General features: G+C 39.0%; 1 protein-coding gene and 1 non-coding gene across 2 annotated transcripts in view; one reads left to right on the top strand and one right to left on the bottom strand.

Moving 5' to 3' along the window:
* SEC11A (SEC11 homolog A, signal peptidase complex subunit) overlaps positions 1-15,509 on the top strand; it is a 36,790-nt gene extending 21,281 nt beyond the window's left edge. Inside the window, exons 3-6 of the mRNA XM_055417876.2 lie at positions 1,753-1,902; positions 8,172-8,291; positions 14,754-14,811; positions 14,990-15,509. Of these exons, the coding sequence (XP_055273851.1) occupies positions 1,753-1,902; positions 8,172-8,291; positions 14,754-14,811; positions 14,990-15,040 (379 nt within the window). The 3' untranslated portion in view covers positions 15,041-15,509. The remainder of the gene's footprint in view (positions 1-1,752; positions 1,903-8,171; positions 8,292-14,753; positions 14,812-14,989) is intronic.
* LOC129550832 (U6 spliceosomal RNA) lies at positions 6,047-6,153 on the bottom strand. Its single transcript, XR_008684955.1, has one exon. It is a non-coding gene; the product is annotated as a U6 spliceosomal RNA (small nuclear RNA).
* Positions 15,510-17,278: the final 1,769 nt, after the last annotated feature.

Here is a 17,278-nt window from a genome sequence, read left to right on the forward strand (position 1 = left end):
CAAGTATTCAGTTGTAGATAATACCCTGGACAAGTGGTCTCCCAATTTACCTTCTCATCTTTTCCATCTATTGATGAATATTTGGATGTCTTCTGTAAACTCTGTAGCTTCTGAAGTGATTTTTTTTTTTAAGTGCAAATGTGATCATGATAACTCCCCACTTAAAGTTCTAGAGTATCTCAGAGGCAATTTAGCACAGTGAGAGTAGACTCCGTTGGTTTAATTCCCTCTTTTATAATTTTTTTTTTAACTAATACCTCTAGGCCAGTTTAAGCCTCAGTCTCCTTATCTGTAAAGTTAGGATAATTATAGTACCTACATCATAAAATTGTTCTGAAGATTGTTTGAAGTAAAGAAACACCACTTAGAATTAGCGCTTTGCATATAAGTGCTCGCTAAAGCTGAGTCACTGAACCAGAGCAACTCAGCTTTCATCTGTTTTATTTATATAGTTTTCAAGCAAGGCTTTATTTGAACCAAGTATGTCACTGATTTTTAAAAAAATCAACCAAAATAAAAACTTGAAAATTTCATGTCTAGAATACCTTCTATAATGTTTTCACTGAACACGTGTTTCATCTTTTTTTGTCTGAACACCTTCCAAGAAAGGGAATTGATTGCCTCATGAGGAAGCCTAACAGAAGTTTTAAGAATAAACATTGTGCTGAAAAATCCATGTTTCTAGTGAGCCCCCAAATTTGCTCATGTCTGAATCACCTGGGATCTTTACAGAATATTGGTTTGATGCCTATTTCTCATCCTCAGACATTCTGATTTAAGTGGTTTGAGACATGACCTGGGCATGGGGATTTTTAAGTTTCTCAGATGATTCTTTTGTGCAACAGAGTTTGGGAGCCACTGCTATACTCCCTTATATATATAGAGGACCAGAGTCTTCAAACAGAAGTGTTTGAACCTTGTCATTGTTCTTGTGTTGAATTTTATTCCTTGTCTATCCATTTTTTCCTTATTAAATTTATAGTTATTGAAAATTAGAGCTTGAGTTTCTGAAATACTGATGCACTATTTCATTATAGAAAGAAAAGTTTCATCAAGTAGTGCAAATATCTTAGGACCGTTGAAGGACTTGGTATAAGGTAGAACAGGTGAAAGGTAAGAAGACACTCTAGAAGTTTGTAACAACCAAGTACCATGAAATTGAATTCTTTGCTCGTTTTTTAAATTCTTAGGCAAAAATCTCAGCTTTTGTCCTTGGTTTTCTTTCTTGTTTCTCTTTTTTAAATAAATCAGTTGATAGCACAAGCATTATCTCTGTGGCTGACTGTCCTTCACTTGATGAGCTGTTTTTCCTTCTTGTTGGATTGAAACCATAAGGTCATGTTGCTCTGTATCTTTATAAATGGCAGAAGAAGATGATCTGGTTCTCATTTGAATATTTGAATATCTTTAGCGTTTTCAGATGGAGAATAAGGGCAGGGTTATAAAGTTCATTCTTTTATATTCTGTTTTGAAATTTTGAAAGGTTAAGGAATTAGTAACATTGCCCTTTTCAAAATTTAAGCTCCTTTGAATAGTAATGGTTGAAATGGAACTAGTTAACTAAAGGAAACCTTTAGAATGACTAATTAGTGTAAAGAAACCTTTTTTGGAGGATAGTGCACATGTATGTTGATATATTTGTTAAGGTATTAAGTATATTACAAAGGTGATAACTTTTGTTGAATATCTAACTTTGAAAATAAATTTAATCTCAGACACTCTTTTGTTGTTATATTCTTTTTTCCCTCCCAGTGGCAGCATGGAACCTGCATTTCATAGAGGAGATCTTCTCTTTCTAACAAATCGAGTTGAAGATCCCATACGAGTGGGAGAAATTGTTGTTTTTAGGATAGAAGGAAGAGAGATTCCTATAGTTCACCGAGTCTTGAAGATTCATGAAAAGTATGTGCAAACTATATCTTCTCTATTTTAAAATATGTTTATGTTTTAGTTTTTTCAGTATTTCATTTTGATAGCCCAAAGATTTAAGAAAGGGTGGGGAACTCCTAGGTCCTTCTTCCAGTCCATTTTTATGAACCTCTTTTGGTGACGTTTGGAAAACTAAATACTTAATAATTCATGTATTTCCCTGAGGGCTTTTCTGGAGGTTTTTCTTGGATCTCTTCTACTTCCCAAGCAGATCAGTGACCCTATTATCATCCCAGAAAAAAACATCACATAAAGATTGATCCCGAGCAAGGATCTTCTTATATAATGCATGAGGTAGCCCTAATCTTTTAAAAGTAAACCTTTAAGGCAATCTCACAGACATTTTAAGAATAAATTTCTCAACTTTTTCAAAATTCCAAAGAAAACTTTCGAAATCTGAAATTATTCTTGTAAATATAGACTTGGATTTTAGAATTGAAAAGAACATATGTAAGACCTTTAGAATTCACTGCGGGTGGAGGAGGGGTGTAGCAATGAGCAAAAGCTGTCACGTCTCAGTTTCCCGGTCTGTGATAGAAAGAAGTTCAGGAAGATGACCTCTGGGTTCTTAGCCTGTGCTCCCTGTGCAACTCATATCGTCACCCCGTCCCTTCCAAATCTATAACATTCCTAGTTAGAAGGGAAGGAAGAAAAGAAATGGAGGAAAAGGGAGTGTCCTGGAGAACATATTAGAGGGAGGTAAAGCAGTGGGAGTGATGTAGGTTCTTGAGTATGAGGAAGCCCTAAATAAATCCTGCCTCATCCTTAAACCCTCTCAAGTAGTTTATATTCTCCACTTACAATAGAGGAAACCGTCCCCTGTTGCTTTTTGAAGATCATTGTAAATATTCTATCTTAGAAGAGTTCTCTCTTCATTGATGCAATAAAGATCTGACTGTTCTTCTTTTTCTATACCTCAGTATATTGAGAGATTATAATTTTTGAAAATATTTCTATTTATTTGGCTACACTGAGCCTTAGTTGCAGCACGTGGGATCTAGTTCCCTGACCAGGGATGGAACCCAGACCCCCTGCATTGGGAACACGGAGTCCTAGCCCCTGTACCATCAGGGAAGTCCCAAGATTATAATTTTTAAATGCATTCTATTAGTGACTTGGAAGGAATAACTTAGTTTTGTTTTTCAAGAATCATGAAGGTTTATTCAGTACAGGTAGTGTTTTCCAAATTCTCAAAGTGAGTTTGTGTTTTTTGTTCTCAGCACCGCCTTTTGTGAACAGATCAGGACCAACTTTCCACCAGATTTATCAGAAAATCAGACCCTGCTTTGGGTAGAGCAGAAGTTGTACATTTTTATATGTGATCCTTTGAAACAGAGTTCTTTATTTTAAAAAAGTTATCTTGGGTGGGAGGTTCAAGAGGGAGGGGGCATACATATACCTATGGCTGATTCATGTTGATATATGGCAGAAACCAACACAATGATATAAAGCAGTTATCCTCCAATTAAACATAAATAAAATTTTTAAAAAAGAACTAAGGGCATAAAGCATGTGGAAACCCTTCTTGATTAAGCAACTGAAGACAAAATCCTGAGGAAACAAAGAGTTTAGAAATGCAAAAATCATATGAAGATTAGGGATTATCGTGGAATCTATAAAGGCTGTGTTAAACATTGTGGAAATTATGTTTCAGAATTAAAGTTGAGAATTAAAAAAAAAACACCAGAGATGTGCATGCACGTAAGGTTATATGTATTGTCATTTCAGTTCAATTCAGTCGCTCAGTTGTGTCTGACTCTTTGCGACCCGATGGACTGCAGTACGCCAGGCTTCCCTGTCTATCACCAACTCCTGGAGTTTACTCAAACTCATGTCCACCGAGTCGGCGTTGCCATCCAACCATCTCATCCTTTGTTGACCCCTTCTCCTGCCTTCAGTCTTTCCCAGCATCAGGGTCTTTTCCAATGAGTCAGTTCTTTGCATCAGGTGGCCAAAGTATTGGAGCTTCATTTTCAGCACTAGTCCTTCCAGTGAATTCAGGACTGACTTCCTTTAGGACTGGCTGGTTAGATCTCCTTGCAGTCCAAGGGACTTTCAATAGTCTTCTCCAACACTGTAGTTCAAAAGCATCATTCTTCGGCACTCAGCTTTCTTTGTAGTCCAAGTCTCACATCCATACATGACTACTCGGAAAACCATTTCTTTGACTAGTCAGACCTTTGTTGGCAAAGTAATGTCTCTGCTTTTTAATATGCTGTGTAGGTTGGTCATAGCTTTTCTTCCAAGGAGCATGTGTCTTTTAATTTCACCATCTGCAGTGATTTTGGAGCCCAAGAAAATAAAGTCTGTCATTGTTTCCACTGTTTCTCATCTGTTTGCCATGAAGTGATGGGATGGGATGCCATGATCTTAGTTTTCTGAATGTTGAGTTTTAAGGCAACTTTTTCACTCTCCTCTTTCAGTTTCATCAAGAGGCTCTTTAGTTCTTCTTCACTTTCTGCCATAAGGGTGGTATCATCTGTGTATTATTGCTATTTCTCCTAGCAGTCATGATTCTAGCTTGTGCTTCATCCAGCCCGGCATTTCACATGATGTACTGGGGCTTCCCTGGTGGCTCAGAGGTTAAAGCGTCTGCCTCCAATGCAGGCGGGAGACCCGGGTTCGATCCCTGGGTCGGGAAGATCCCCTGGAGAAGGAAATGGTAACCCACTCCAGTATTCTTGCCTGGAAAATCCGATGGACGGAGAAGCCTGGTGGGCTACAGTCCATGGGGTCGCAAAGAGTCGGACACGACTGAGTGATGGAACGGAACGAACGGAACTCTGCATATAAGTTAAATAAGCAGGGTGACAATATACAGTCTTAACATACTTCTTTCCCAATTTGGAACAAGTCTGTTGTTCCATGTCCAGTTCTAACTGTTGCTTCTTGACCTGCATACAGATTTCTCAGAAGGCAGGTCAGGTGGTCTGGTATTCCCATCTCTTTAAAAATTTTCCACAGTTTGTTGTGACCTACACAGTCAAGAAGGCTTTGGTGTAGTTGATAAAGCAGATGTTTTTCTGAACTCTCTTGCCTTTTCGATGATCGGATGGATGTTGGCAATTTGATCTTTGCTTCCTCTGCCTTTTCTAAATCCATCTTGAGCATTTGGAAGTTTGTGGTTCACGTACTGTTGAAGCCTGGCTTGGAGAATTTTGAACATTACTTTGCTAGCGTGTGAGATGAGTGCAGTTGTGCGGTAGTTTGAACATTCTTTGGCCTTGCCTTTTTTTGGGATTGGAATGAAAGCTATGGCAATATGTACTGTGGAAAACAGCAAAAAACATCTTCCTTAAATCCTTCTCTTTTCCTCACCTGTTTCTTGTCTTCCATTTTCTTCCAAAATGGATGCATTAGGAAAGAGGAGAGAGTGTAGTTGTTTTTTTAATTTAAAAGGTGAAAGGTAGCTATTAAATGTTATCAGTTGACTGAACTCTCTTGGATAGCTCTTTGTATTAGCCTGTGAACAATTCTTAATACATTTTCCCCACTTATAAATTCTTTATCTTATTTTATAGCCTACTCTAATATGTATTTAGTAAGTTCAGCCTGTAGGTAGTATTATAATTTGATGATATTGAATACTGTCACATGATAAAGAGTTTAGAAGAATTTGCCAGGGGGGTGACTTAGTCCTTACTCTGCATTTTCGTGATGGTCCTTGAAATTCACTATCCCCACCCCTATACACACCTGTTTTCTTTTACCATCCAGAATTTTTCAAGAATTCTTTCACTTACTGAGTTGTCAGTTACAGGTTATTTTTCTCTGTATCTATTTGCACTTTTTCTAACTGGAGTCTCATTTTTAATGACACTGTTTGCACTTGAATGTTTTTAGTGTCTGCAACACTTCCAATTTAGTTCTGTCTGCTGATGATTTAGTGTCTAGTGAGCCAGTTTCTGCCTTAGAATCTAAGTAGGTATTAGTCTGTAGGAGCTGAAGCTATTTTTCTTCTTTCTAGTCAAACTGTTAAACTCATTTGAGTTAGTTTTAAGATAGTCTTTGTCAACTGTAAATCTCAATTAATTTTAAGATTACTAGAAGCTACATGGTTCTTTAGTATCATTATTATTTTTTAATTTTATTTATTTATTTTTTGAGTTTCTTTTTTAAAAATATGGAACGCTTCACGAATTTGCGTGTCATCCTTGCGCAGGGGCCATGCTAATCTTCTCTGTATCGTTCCAATTTTAGTATATGTGCTGCCGAAGCGAGCACATTATTATTATTTTTTAATTTATTTCATTTGTATGTGTATGTGCTTGGTTGCTCAGTCATGTCCAACTCTTTGCGACCCCATGGACTGCAGCCTGCCAAGCTCCTCTGTCCTTGGGGCTCCTCCAGGCAAGGATACTGGAGTGGATTGCCATGCCTCCTCCAGGGGATCTTCCCAACCAAGTAACTGAACCCAGGTCTCCTGCATTGCAGGCGGATTCTTTACCATCTGAGCCACCAGGGAAGCCTGGTTCTTTAGTATTATTAAACTAATAATTGTCTAATCAAGTAAGATGATGTTTATATAGACCCTGGCTTGTAAAAGTAGTATATATTTGTTGGAGAAAAAACTTAAAACCCCATAGATAGCTGCTGTTCACACCTTGGTCTATCATTTTAGACCTTGCTTCGTATTTTTCTTTTAATATGAGGATTTCTAGCATTCATAAAAGTAGACAAAACAGTGTAATGAACTTCCATGTACCAATCACCTAAGCTATAATTAGCAGCAGTTCAGTCAGTTTTGTTGCTCAGTCATGTCCAACTCTTTGTGACCCCGTGAACTGCAGCATGCCAGGCTTCCCTGTCCATCACCAACTCCCGGAGCCTACTCAAACTCATGTGCATCGTGTCGGTGATGCCATCCAAACATCTCATCCTCTGTTATCCGCTTCTCCTCCTGCCTTCAGTCTTTCCCAGCATCGGGGTCTTTTCCAGTGAGTTGGTTCTCTGCATCAGGTAGCCAAAGTATTGGAGTTTGAGCTTTAGCATCAGTCCTTCCAATGAATATTCAGGACTGATTTCCTTTAGCTTTGGCTGGTTGGATCTCCTTGCAGTCCAGGGGACTCTCAAGAGTCTTCTTCAACACTACAGTTCAAAAGCATCAATTCTTCGGTGCTCAGCTTTCTTTGTAGTCCAACTCTCACATCCATGCATGACTACTGGAAAAACCATAGCCTTGACTAGACGGACCTTTGTTGGCAAAGTAATGTCTCTGCTTTTTAATATGCTGTGTAGGTTGGTCATAGCTTTTCATCCAAGGAGCAAGTGTCTTTTAATTTCATGGCTGCAGTCACCATCTACAGTGATTTTGGACCCAAAGAAATAAAGTCTCTCACTGTTTCCATGGTTTTCCCATCTATTTGCCATGAAGTATGAGACCAGGTGCCATGATCTTAGCTTTCTGAATGTTGAGTTTTAAGCCAACTTTTTCACTCTCCTCTTTCACTTCCCTCAAGAGGGTCTTTAGTTCTTCTTTGCTTTCTGCTATAAGGGTGGTGTCATCTGCATATCTGAGGTTATTGATATTTCTCCCAGCAAGCTTGATTCCAGATAATTAGCATGCTTACACCTAAAAAAATGAACAAACGTTTCTTTGTATTATGAAGTTTCCGATCTTTGTTCACAATTCCAATTGTGTCTTAGCTTTTTTCAGTAATTTGTTTGAATCCAGATTTAAAGGACATCCTCAGTTGCATTTGGTTAATATAGCATTATGTCTTTTATTTAATCTGTAAATTCCTTCTCCAACTTTCTTTGTTTCTTGTGATTTATTGGTTAAAGAAACTGGGTCATTCTGCAGTTTCCCATTGTCTTCATTTTGCAGATTATATCCTGTAGGATAGTTTAATGTTTTCCTTTGCTGTTGGTATTTCCAGAAAGTTGGTGGTTTTTTGTTTATTATAAAAATATAAAAAGTTATTCTATACATGCTATTTTGTAATATTTTTCAGTTAATAAAATTTGTATGCTCTTCTAATGTCATTAAATGTTCTTCTATATCATTATCCTTAATGCTTGTATGGATTTCAACTCCTGTTAGCCTTTTAGCTTGTTTTCAGTTTTTTCCTGTTATAAACAACACAGCTGTGAACATCTTTTGGCTAAATAATTATTTTGATATTGGAAATGATGATAAAATAGCACAGTTCCATAGGAATTTTCAGTTATCATGAGCAAATTTTGTACTTTCAGATGGCATGAAGGTATTTGATGACTTGGGTTTCCCTTACTCTTTTAAGGCAAAATGGACATATCAAGTTTTTAACCAAAGGAGATAATAATGCGGTTGATGACCGAGGCCTCTATAAACAAGGACAACATTGGTTAGAGAAAAAAGATGTCGTGGGAAGAGCAAGGGGGTAAGTATAGAGGGGAGATTCATGACACATTGGCTATCTCATTTGTATTGGCTGATCATACACAATTGAATATAATGGTTTGGTCCTGTTTTGGTCAAAGCATCTTGTGTCTTTTGAAAATGTATGCTTCTTAAAACACGTCTGTAACTTCAGGTTTACTGCTCCAGAGGGGAGAATGTGGACTGCTGAAAAAGAACAGAATATTAGTGGTGAGGATAAATTAGAGTGACAATTTTAAAAATTCATTTGTTTAATTCATTTATGAAATGTTTTTGTGCACTTCCCATGTACTCTAATGTCTATTCTATGCTAGGCTCTGGGTATCCAGAGTGATATTAATCCTCCTACTTAAAACTCACGTTTCGTAAGTATTTACTGAGTCAGCAACTCAAAGTGTTCATCTAGATTAATTTCATCACGATAATGTATTCCATACTGTTTTATTTCTAGTTGTGAAATTACTGAGGTCAAATGAAATTTTAAAGTTATATTAAGCCTGTTTATTTCAGATTTTATCAGGAGAACAGATGAGTGGAGGACAGGAATTGGAAGTTATTGGTATGAGGAAGTATGGGATTATTACTACCTTCATGTTATTAATAGTATTAACAATAACTCACATTTACTAGGGCTTACTATGTGCCAGAGACTCATCCTAAGTGCTTTCTTGACACAAATTACCTCATTTTAACCTCAGAAAAACCCTAATATTTCCATTCTACAGATGAGGAAACACGGACATGTGAGGTTGCTTATCTAAGATCACACTGATACTAAAAGTGGCTGGCTGACTCCAGAACCCACTGTTTTAACCATCACCTCCAAATTACTGGTATAACACTTGGGATGGGCAGCGGTTGTTCTCACTATTTAGATGCCTGTGGTACTCTCCTCCACTGTCAGGACATCTGCTCCTTCTAACCTAGAACAGACGCGGTGGATACAGTGGTCCCATGAGCCAACAGTGGAACTGATGAACCATGTTCCCTTAAAGAAATAAGTTCAAGTTGTTAAGTAAAAGTTACAGTGTAAGAGATGTTCACTTTGGGGCTAAAGACAATGGGTCAGAAAAAGTACCAATGTGTTTTGTCTTCAGCAGAGCTGGATTTTGTGTATGCCTCAAGTTCAAGGGAACTTGATTTCCTAGGATGGAGCCAAACATACTTTTGTAATTCAAATTAGATACATCAGGCCTTCAGAGAAGGCATGGTCCCCATTTCCCTCTGTTCCCAAGGTGCTGATAGTATCAACTTCTTTGAGTCTTTTTGCTTTTCCTTTAATTGCAAATATACAGATTCTTATAGAAACACAAGGAAATAACAGACATCAAAAAGCAAAGTCCCTTCTCTCCTTTTCACTCCCTCCATAAATATTTAATTTTTTGGTTCATGTTCTTTTAATCTTTATGTATAAAGATGCAGATCTTAATATGTAAGTGTGTATACAGACATAAACACATTTTGTGTATGGGGAAAGAATGGTCACGCTGCTTATAACCTCTTTTTTATCCCCCAATATTATTAGTATCTACAGATCATAAGACTTATTTCCATATCATCAAAGTCGTGTGCTCCACTATGTGGATAGACCACATTTTTATTTAGCCAACCTCCTATTTGTTGAATGACTTTGATTTCTTTTTTTAAAATTGTGAACAATGTTAATGAGGAATATCCCTCTTACATGTCTCAGTGACTCTGCTGCTGCTGCTGCTGCTGCTAAGTCACTTCAGTCGTGTCCGACTCTGTGTGACCCCACAGACGGAAGCCCACCAGGCTCCCCCGTCCCTGGGACTCTCCAGGCAAGAACACTGGAGTGGGTTGCCATTTCCTTCTCCAATGTGTGAAAGTGAAAAGTGAAAGCGAAGTCGCTCAGTCACGTCCGACCCCCAGCGACCCCACGGACTGCAGCCCACCAGGCTCCTCCATCCATGGGATTTTCTAGGCAAGAGTACTGGAGTGGCTTGCCATTGCCTTCTCCGCTCAGTGACTCTGCCCAATGCTTTTTTCACAGTACATTTTTAGAAGTGGAGTAACCTGGTGAAACATGAACATATTTTAAGGCTTTTGACTGTTTTGCTCTACAGTTTTATTTATACTCCTACTGGTATGACAGAGTGTCCCTTTATCCAGATCTTGATTCTCAGGTGCTTCATGCTGCTCTGTCTGCTCACTCTGGCCCCATTTGGGGTTAAAAAATGAATCATCCCATGAAAAGGTGGAGAAACCAGGCTTTCTTTTTCTCAAGTAGCTTATCACTCTGAAGAATTTTTTTTTTAATCCCTAACTGTGTACAGTGTCATATCTAAAATCCTGACATTGATAGTTATAGACCTTTTTCTTGCTTTTAATTAAAAAATGTTACAGTTTGGAACTCTCTGAATTAAGTAACCTTCCCTGAAGTGTAAGCACCTGGGACGTACGTGAGCAGCAGGAGCACAACCTTAAGTGTACAAATTCACTTTCTGTTGATCCTGTCACCACTTAACCCTGACACGTAATGGGGCCCATCGCCTCCTTCTGTGGAAATTGTGTTTATAAAACGCTAAACTACATTTCAGAGTCAGACTGTACCCAACCTAGGAACTATATATATTTTTTTCTCAAACAGCTGCACACTGAAGCCTAAGGCACTAAATAAAAACAAGTTTAAAACATTTTTTATTGAGCTATAATTCACATATATTGGGATATAAAATTTATCATTTTAAAGTATACAGTACAGTGGGTCTTATTATGTTCAGAAAGTTGTAAAACCATCACCACTATTTAATTCCAGAACATTTCCATGCCCCAGAAAGAAAACTGGGTATTCATTTGCAGTCACTACTTGTCCCTTTTCCTTGCAGCCCTTGGCAACCACTCATCTACTTTCTGTCTCTATGGATTGCCTGTTCTGGACGTGTGTATAAACAGAATCTTACAATATATGTTTGTTTGTTTTTAAATATGTGGTCTTTTGTCTGGCTTCTTTCACCTAGCATAACGTTTTCAAGGTTCATTCATGTTGTAGCATATAATAAAACAATTTTAGAAAGTGAAACTAATACTGAACCTACTAAGAATAGGGGTGATTCTAACTTCAGGTAGTTGAAAAACACACAAGAGAAGCTGTTAGTTTCAGAAGGGTAGAAAGCAACAGAAAAGGAGAAAGCCCAGCAGAAGATCAGGAAATAGAAAAATATTGACAGTGATAAAGAGAATAAAAATAAAGGAAGGAACACAGTAAGTGAGTTCTCTGTTGACTGAAATCAGGGTTATAGAGGAGGCTTTCAAAACGTACTTTTTACTTAACTTGAAACAGATCATTCCAGGATAGAAACAGTGATCCTTCTTAAGTCAACTACTAGGGTCCAGACTTCCCAGGCATAGACCTCTCTTGACATCTGACAGATTATTTTCACCCAAAATATCAGCAGATGGTTCTTCTTTTCCCTTCTGAAGCTCCTTTCATAGCAGCACCTTTTGTACCGAGAACTCCTGGGGATACATATTTACCCATACTCTGCCTTCTAGATGTTAACTTGCCACACTGGCTGGTGTTGAAGTTGGCTTTGTGAGTGGCATTTTTTTTTTAAACTTATTTTAAACGTCCACTTATTATCAACTCTGCTTCAGCAGAGTTTATCTGAGTTCAGTAGGAAAAAAGTGCAAATGATTTGAATTTAAGATGACTGATGATAGCAGCTCTTGTCTGTCCATGGAGGGAATCAGTGGTACAGATAATGAAATTTTCATTTGACTTTGGACTGCCTGTCATATTCTGGCAACCTTATATTTTGCTTCTGTTACTCTTAAAGATGAGGTTGCTTCTATTTCACTTATGATAAGCAAGGTAAAACCACCTTTAGGGGAAAAAAATATTTCCACCGATAACCTATAAGCAGACGGTGTAATCATTGGTTCTTTGAGCATATCATTGCATGGAGGTGACAGTGAAAGTCTCTGCCCACGAGAATGGCTGCTGATTCCTCATCAGGCCAGAATTAGCAGCCTGATAATTGTTTTCATGGAAGTCACAGATAACTTTTAATCTTCATTTTACTGAAAGGCATTTGCCTTTATAGTCTTAAATTAGATGATTTTTCTTCTGAAAGACTGGAAACTGTTGCTTATATGAGATGTTATAAATGAGACAAAAGAAATAGTTGTTGCATTAAAAAGAAAAAATGTGTATTAAAAATATAGAAAACATCTTCCCTTGGAGAAGGCAATGGCACCCCACTCCAGTACTCTTGCCTGGAAAATCCCATGGATGGAGGAGCCTGTTGGGCTGAGTCTATGGGGTCGCTAAGAGTTGTACACGGCTGAGTGACTTCACTTTCAATTTTCACTTTCATGCATTGGAGACAGAAATGGCAACCCGCTCCAAAGTTCTTGCCTGGAGAATCCCAGGAACGGGGGAGCCTGGTGGGCTGCCATCTATGGAGTCGCACACAGTCGGACATGACTGAAGCGACTTAGCAGCAGCAGCAACAGAGCTTTAGCAAGGCCATTCTGTAGTGACTGTTCAGTTCTTAGAGGTCCCAGGGGTCGAAACTAAAGCATGGGCCCTAAAAGAGGAAGTTATTGTCACTACACATCTGTTCCATACATCTCACTGGCTAAACCTGTGTTTCTTGTACTTAAATGTCCAGAAGTGTCATTTGGGCCTGACCTTCCGGAGGTTCACTGACACAGTAAAGCTGGGAAGATTGAGCATCATAACAGCTGTCCAAGTGATTCTCACAACAGAGGTGTAGGTTTTAAGAAACATCATCTTACAGGAATGGAAGTTTGGGGAGGAGGAGAGATGGGTCTGGATAGTACTGCCAGAAGGGAGAAGGGTAGGACCGGGGTGGGGACAGGAAACAGGAAGTAAGAGAAGTTCTCAAAAGGAAGTAAAATGCACCCCAGACAAAACTTCTGTTTTTTAAGACTGCCTGAGCCTTTGATGGTGGAGGTGTTATATAGGAGGTCATTTCTGTTTGTGCACCTTTGGTGTGTGCAACAGTTGTGAGTGCCCTGAATAAAAATATCTGAGATACTTTGAAGTAGGCAAAGATCAGCCTCCCTTCTCTAGGACAAGCTCTAGGATGGTATCACCCAGTCAACTCTGGAATCCAACAGGAGCAAAGGAAGAAAAAGAAAGTTGTACTTTTCTAACAGCTGTTTCCTCCCACATCTCTCTCTCCCCTGAATTTTTATGTTGAAGAGTCTTTTGTTTTGAGGGGAGAATTGAAGTCCTGAAAGGAGATGAGATTCCCCAGGGAAAGAGAAAAGATGAGGCCAGGACATACCAACCTTCAGTCTGGCAGTCTTTGCTGGAAGCCTACTGTGTGCCGTGTATATCATGTTTGGCCTTGAAGATACAGTGGGGAGCAGATTGGCACTGTTTTTGCCCCTGGAGAGCTTAGCATCTAGTAGGGAAGACAGATACTGTCCAGCTAGTTAGGCAACTAATTCTGTAATTAAACTCATGATGAAGATTTCTGAGAAAATATATGAGGTGCTATGAGATTATTTAATGTGTGGTTTTTACCTAGTTTGAGGGCATAAACTTTAGGGATAACAGGAAAGCAAGAACTAGTGAAAAATAAAAAAACAGGTGTTGCAGCCAAGAGGTAAGTGGAGGTGGAGGAAGAGAGTGGTGTGATAACAGAACCCAAGGAGAAAGGTTTCATGGGCAGGTTTCTGGTCATCAGAAGTCAAATGCTGTAGAGATGAAAGGGAAGACAGGAGCTGAGACGGGTCTTCTGTAGACAGTGAAAGTGAAAGTTGCTTCAGTCACGTCCTACTCTTTATGACCCCATGAACTATACAGTCCATGGAATTCTCCAGGCCAGAATACTGGAGTGAGTAGTCATATTCTTTCCCTTCTCCAGGGGATCTTGCCAACCCAGGGATCGAACCCAGGTCTCCCGCATTGCAGACAGATTCTTTACCAACTGAGCTACTGGGGGTTTAGACTATTCCAAGAGAAGTTTCAGGATTAGAGAGCCCAAGCCAGATTACACGTGCTTATAAAAGGAGAGAGTGGTGAAATCTTAAGTACTATAATAGAGCTGTTACAGTCACTTTTGGGACACTTAACATGAAGTACCTTGTAAAGTTCTGGCTGTGTTTGCCTGGTTTCCCCAGCTAGACTGACAGCTTTCCCAAGGTTATAACAACAAGCCCTGACACTGAATAAGCATGTGGCATTAGGGTCACTAACTAGAGGTCAGAAACCTCAGATCTGGTACTGGTTCTACCATGTACTTTGGGCATGAGCAACTGTTTCCTCATCTATAAAATGGTGTTATCGCTAACTTCCCTATCACATGGGCTGTTGAAAGAGTCTAATAGAACGTTATATACAAGTGGACTTTGTCAGCCGAAAATCAGTATTCAGTGGAAGATAGAACCAAGAATGTTCCGTAAATTATAATAGCTACTTAGAAAGTTCTGTGATGCTCAATCTTTTGTGTGTTTGTTTGTTTAGATTTGTTCCTTATATTGGGATTGTGACGATCCTCATGAATGACTATCCTAAATTTAAGGTAAGATCTGATACTTTGCGTTTCATGAGTTTTGGAAACTATTAAATGGATTACAGTTAAAAGATGCAAGGCCAGTTGGATGATTTAGTGATTTATCATGGTCCCAAAGGCCAGTTAATTGAGGCTTTGTGAACTTTTCCAGGCTTCTCTGACTTGTACTTCTGTGTTTATTTTCTAGTACGCCGTGCTCTTTTTGCTGGGTTTATTTGTGCTGGTCCATCGTGAGTAAGAAGTCTGCCTTGCTGTTCCTGGAAGATGCTGTACTTTTTGTTACTGAATGTTTGGAGTAGATGCTGATCTGTGGTTGGTGGAATGGAGAACATGTGTTGGCACTTCTTGGTCACACTGGTTTGCATTAGTTTATGTTTCCACGCCGGAGTGCGTGTGGGCGGGTGTGTGTGCACCACCACATGCACTCGAGGGGACTTTCAGTCACAGAGTTTCATATGTTGTCACTGTCACACTTCGCATTTTTGTACATCAGTGAATTTTTTATATTAAAAGGTTGAGCCAAAGCCCCCAGTGTTTGTATTTTGAAGCCAAGCTTCACTTCTAAAGTGCCTACAGAATTCTGTAAATGAAAATACAGCTCTGCCCGAGTTTGAAACTGCCATTCCTCCTTCTGATGGGAATGGCATATACTGAGGTGGTCGTCTTAACTTTTAAAAATTTTAAATAAAAGACTTTGCATATCGAAACCCCTTATCCCTGACTTGTGTTTGTCGGGAAAGCATTTGAAATTTGCTTTCCTGTGCTGGTTCTTAGCGCCCCTTGGGGAGGTAAAGGCTTTGATGGGAACAGTTCTTCAGCCAAGAAGGTTGTCCTAATGCTGACAATTGGTTTTTGTCTGCTTGTTTTTGTTTTTGTGAAGCAGAAGTAGGATCTCTTAGTCATAAAATTGACTCTTCACGAGGGTGTGGCTCAGATGTGTATTAGCCCATCTGGTTGCTGAGAGAGGGAGGTTCAGTAACTCTCACTTTCCTGTAGACTTGTAACCTTTTCTGCACTTGAGACATTCTCAGCCCTTTCTACAGGGCGGCAGTGAGTTTTAGCATCTGGGGGAGGCATGAGGAAGGTGCTGGAGGGCAAGTGTGCTACTTGTTTTCTTTAGACTCTTAATTTGCCTGAATCTGTTCTCCTAAGTGCCTGGCTTTGCTTTTCTCTAATGCAGACTTAACAGAAGGCAAGGTTTAAAGTGATAAAGGCAAAGCCCAGTTATGTTTTCTTTTTTTTAATACTGAGACAGTAAAGGAAATAGGGAATATGTGGTAACTGGTGTGTTTTAAGCACAAAAGACTCTTAATCCTTTCTGTTCTCTCTGTATTAGTGTGAAATCTCAATACTTTGCAAAATAGTGGGCTAAATGAATGGTTTTTATGATTCGTTCAGTTGAGGTGGAAATCAGCCCATACTTTACTTCTAGTGGAATGAGAAGGGACATTAATCTTCTGAAACCCTCCCCTGTAGAGATCAGCCATCCTAAATCCATTTTCTAGGCTTTAGCCTTCAAACTTTGCATACAGGCTCTTAAACATATTAACAGAGTATGAAACTTGGCAAATTACTGCTAACAGAGCTTCTTTGAACCTGTCTTTGAGGCTTACATAGTATTTCTATTTTCTCATGAGCCAAGGAGAGTGCTGAAATGTCCCCCCACCTCCACGTGTGGTGGAAAATTGCTGCTTACTCCATTTTTTCCTTCCTGATAACCTAAAGATGGTGGGGTTAACTGTTGAGCCAGTATTAACTGGCTGTTTTTGTACCAGCCTTTCTGAGACTTCTCTGAGGGAAGTCGTGTGTTCTGCTGGCAAAGGTTGGGATCTCAAAGTTCTTTGTGATCCTAGCTCACCGAGTGTAAACATGCTTGTACTTGTACCTCCGTGATCCAGGTTCCTCCTCCTTTTACACTTACTGCGAGGGAAGTGTTTATATTTTCCTCACTTGCTTATTTTCGTACAGTCTTATAAAATTACTGTTTTTCCTCCTTTACTGGATGCCATAGTTTGAAACAACAGCTAAATTTCTCTGAAAAGTAATCAGATCCTTTAAAAATATTTGACTCACTCTAGTAGCCAAAAATAAAAAAAAAACATTATTTGTGGAATGAGGTACCGTGTTCCCAGGTTGTATATTTTAGTGCTAAAATATAAGTGCTAAAATATAGTATAATCTCACATTTAAAACTGGGAGATTTTATCAGTAAATATAATGTGGTTTTTTTTGGTCACACCATAAGGAATGTGGGATCCTAGTTCCTTGAACAGGGATCACACCCGTGCCCCGTGCATTGGAAGTGTGGAGTCTTAACCACTGGTCCACCAGGGAAATCTCAGTAGTTGTATTTTTAAAAGCTTTTTGGAAATGTAAGAAATGCCAGAGGTGCTTGATTCGTTATTTTAAGGGAAGTATATATAAGCTCTTTGAGATTTTACAGGCCGGCTCAGAGGTTAAAGCTTCTGCCTCCAAT

Source organism: Moschus berezovskii, chromosome 21 (assembly GCF_049115385.1).
Source record: "Moschus berezovskii isolate FMDL1 chromosome 21, NW_MosBer_1.0, whole genome shotgun sequence".
Lineage (NCBI taxonomy): Eukaryota > Metazoa > Chordata > Mammalia > Artiodactyla > Moschidae > Moschus > Moschus berezovskii.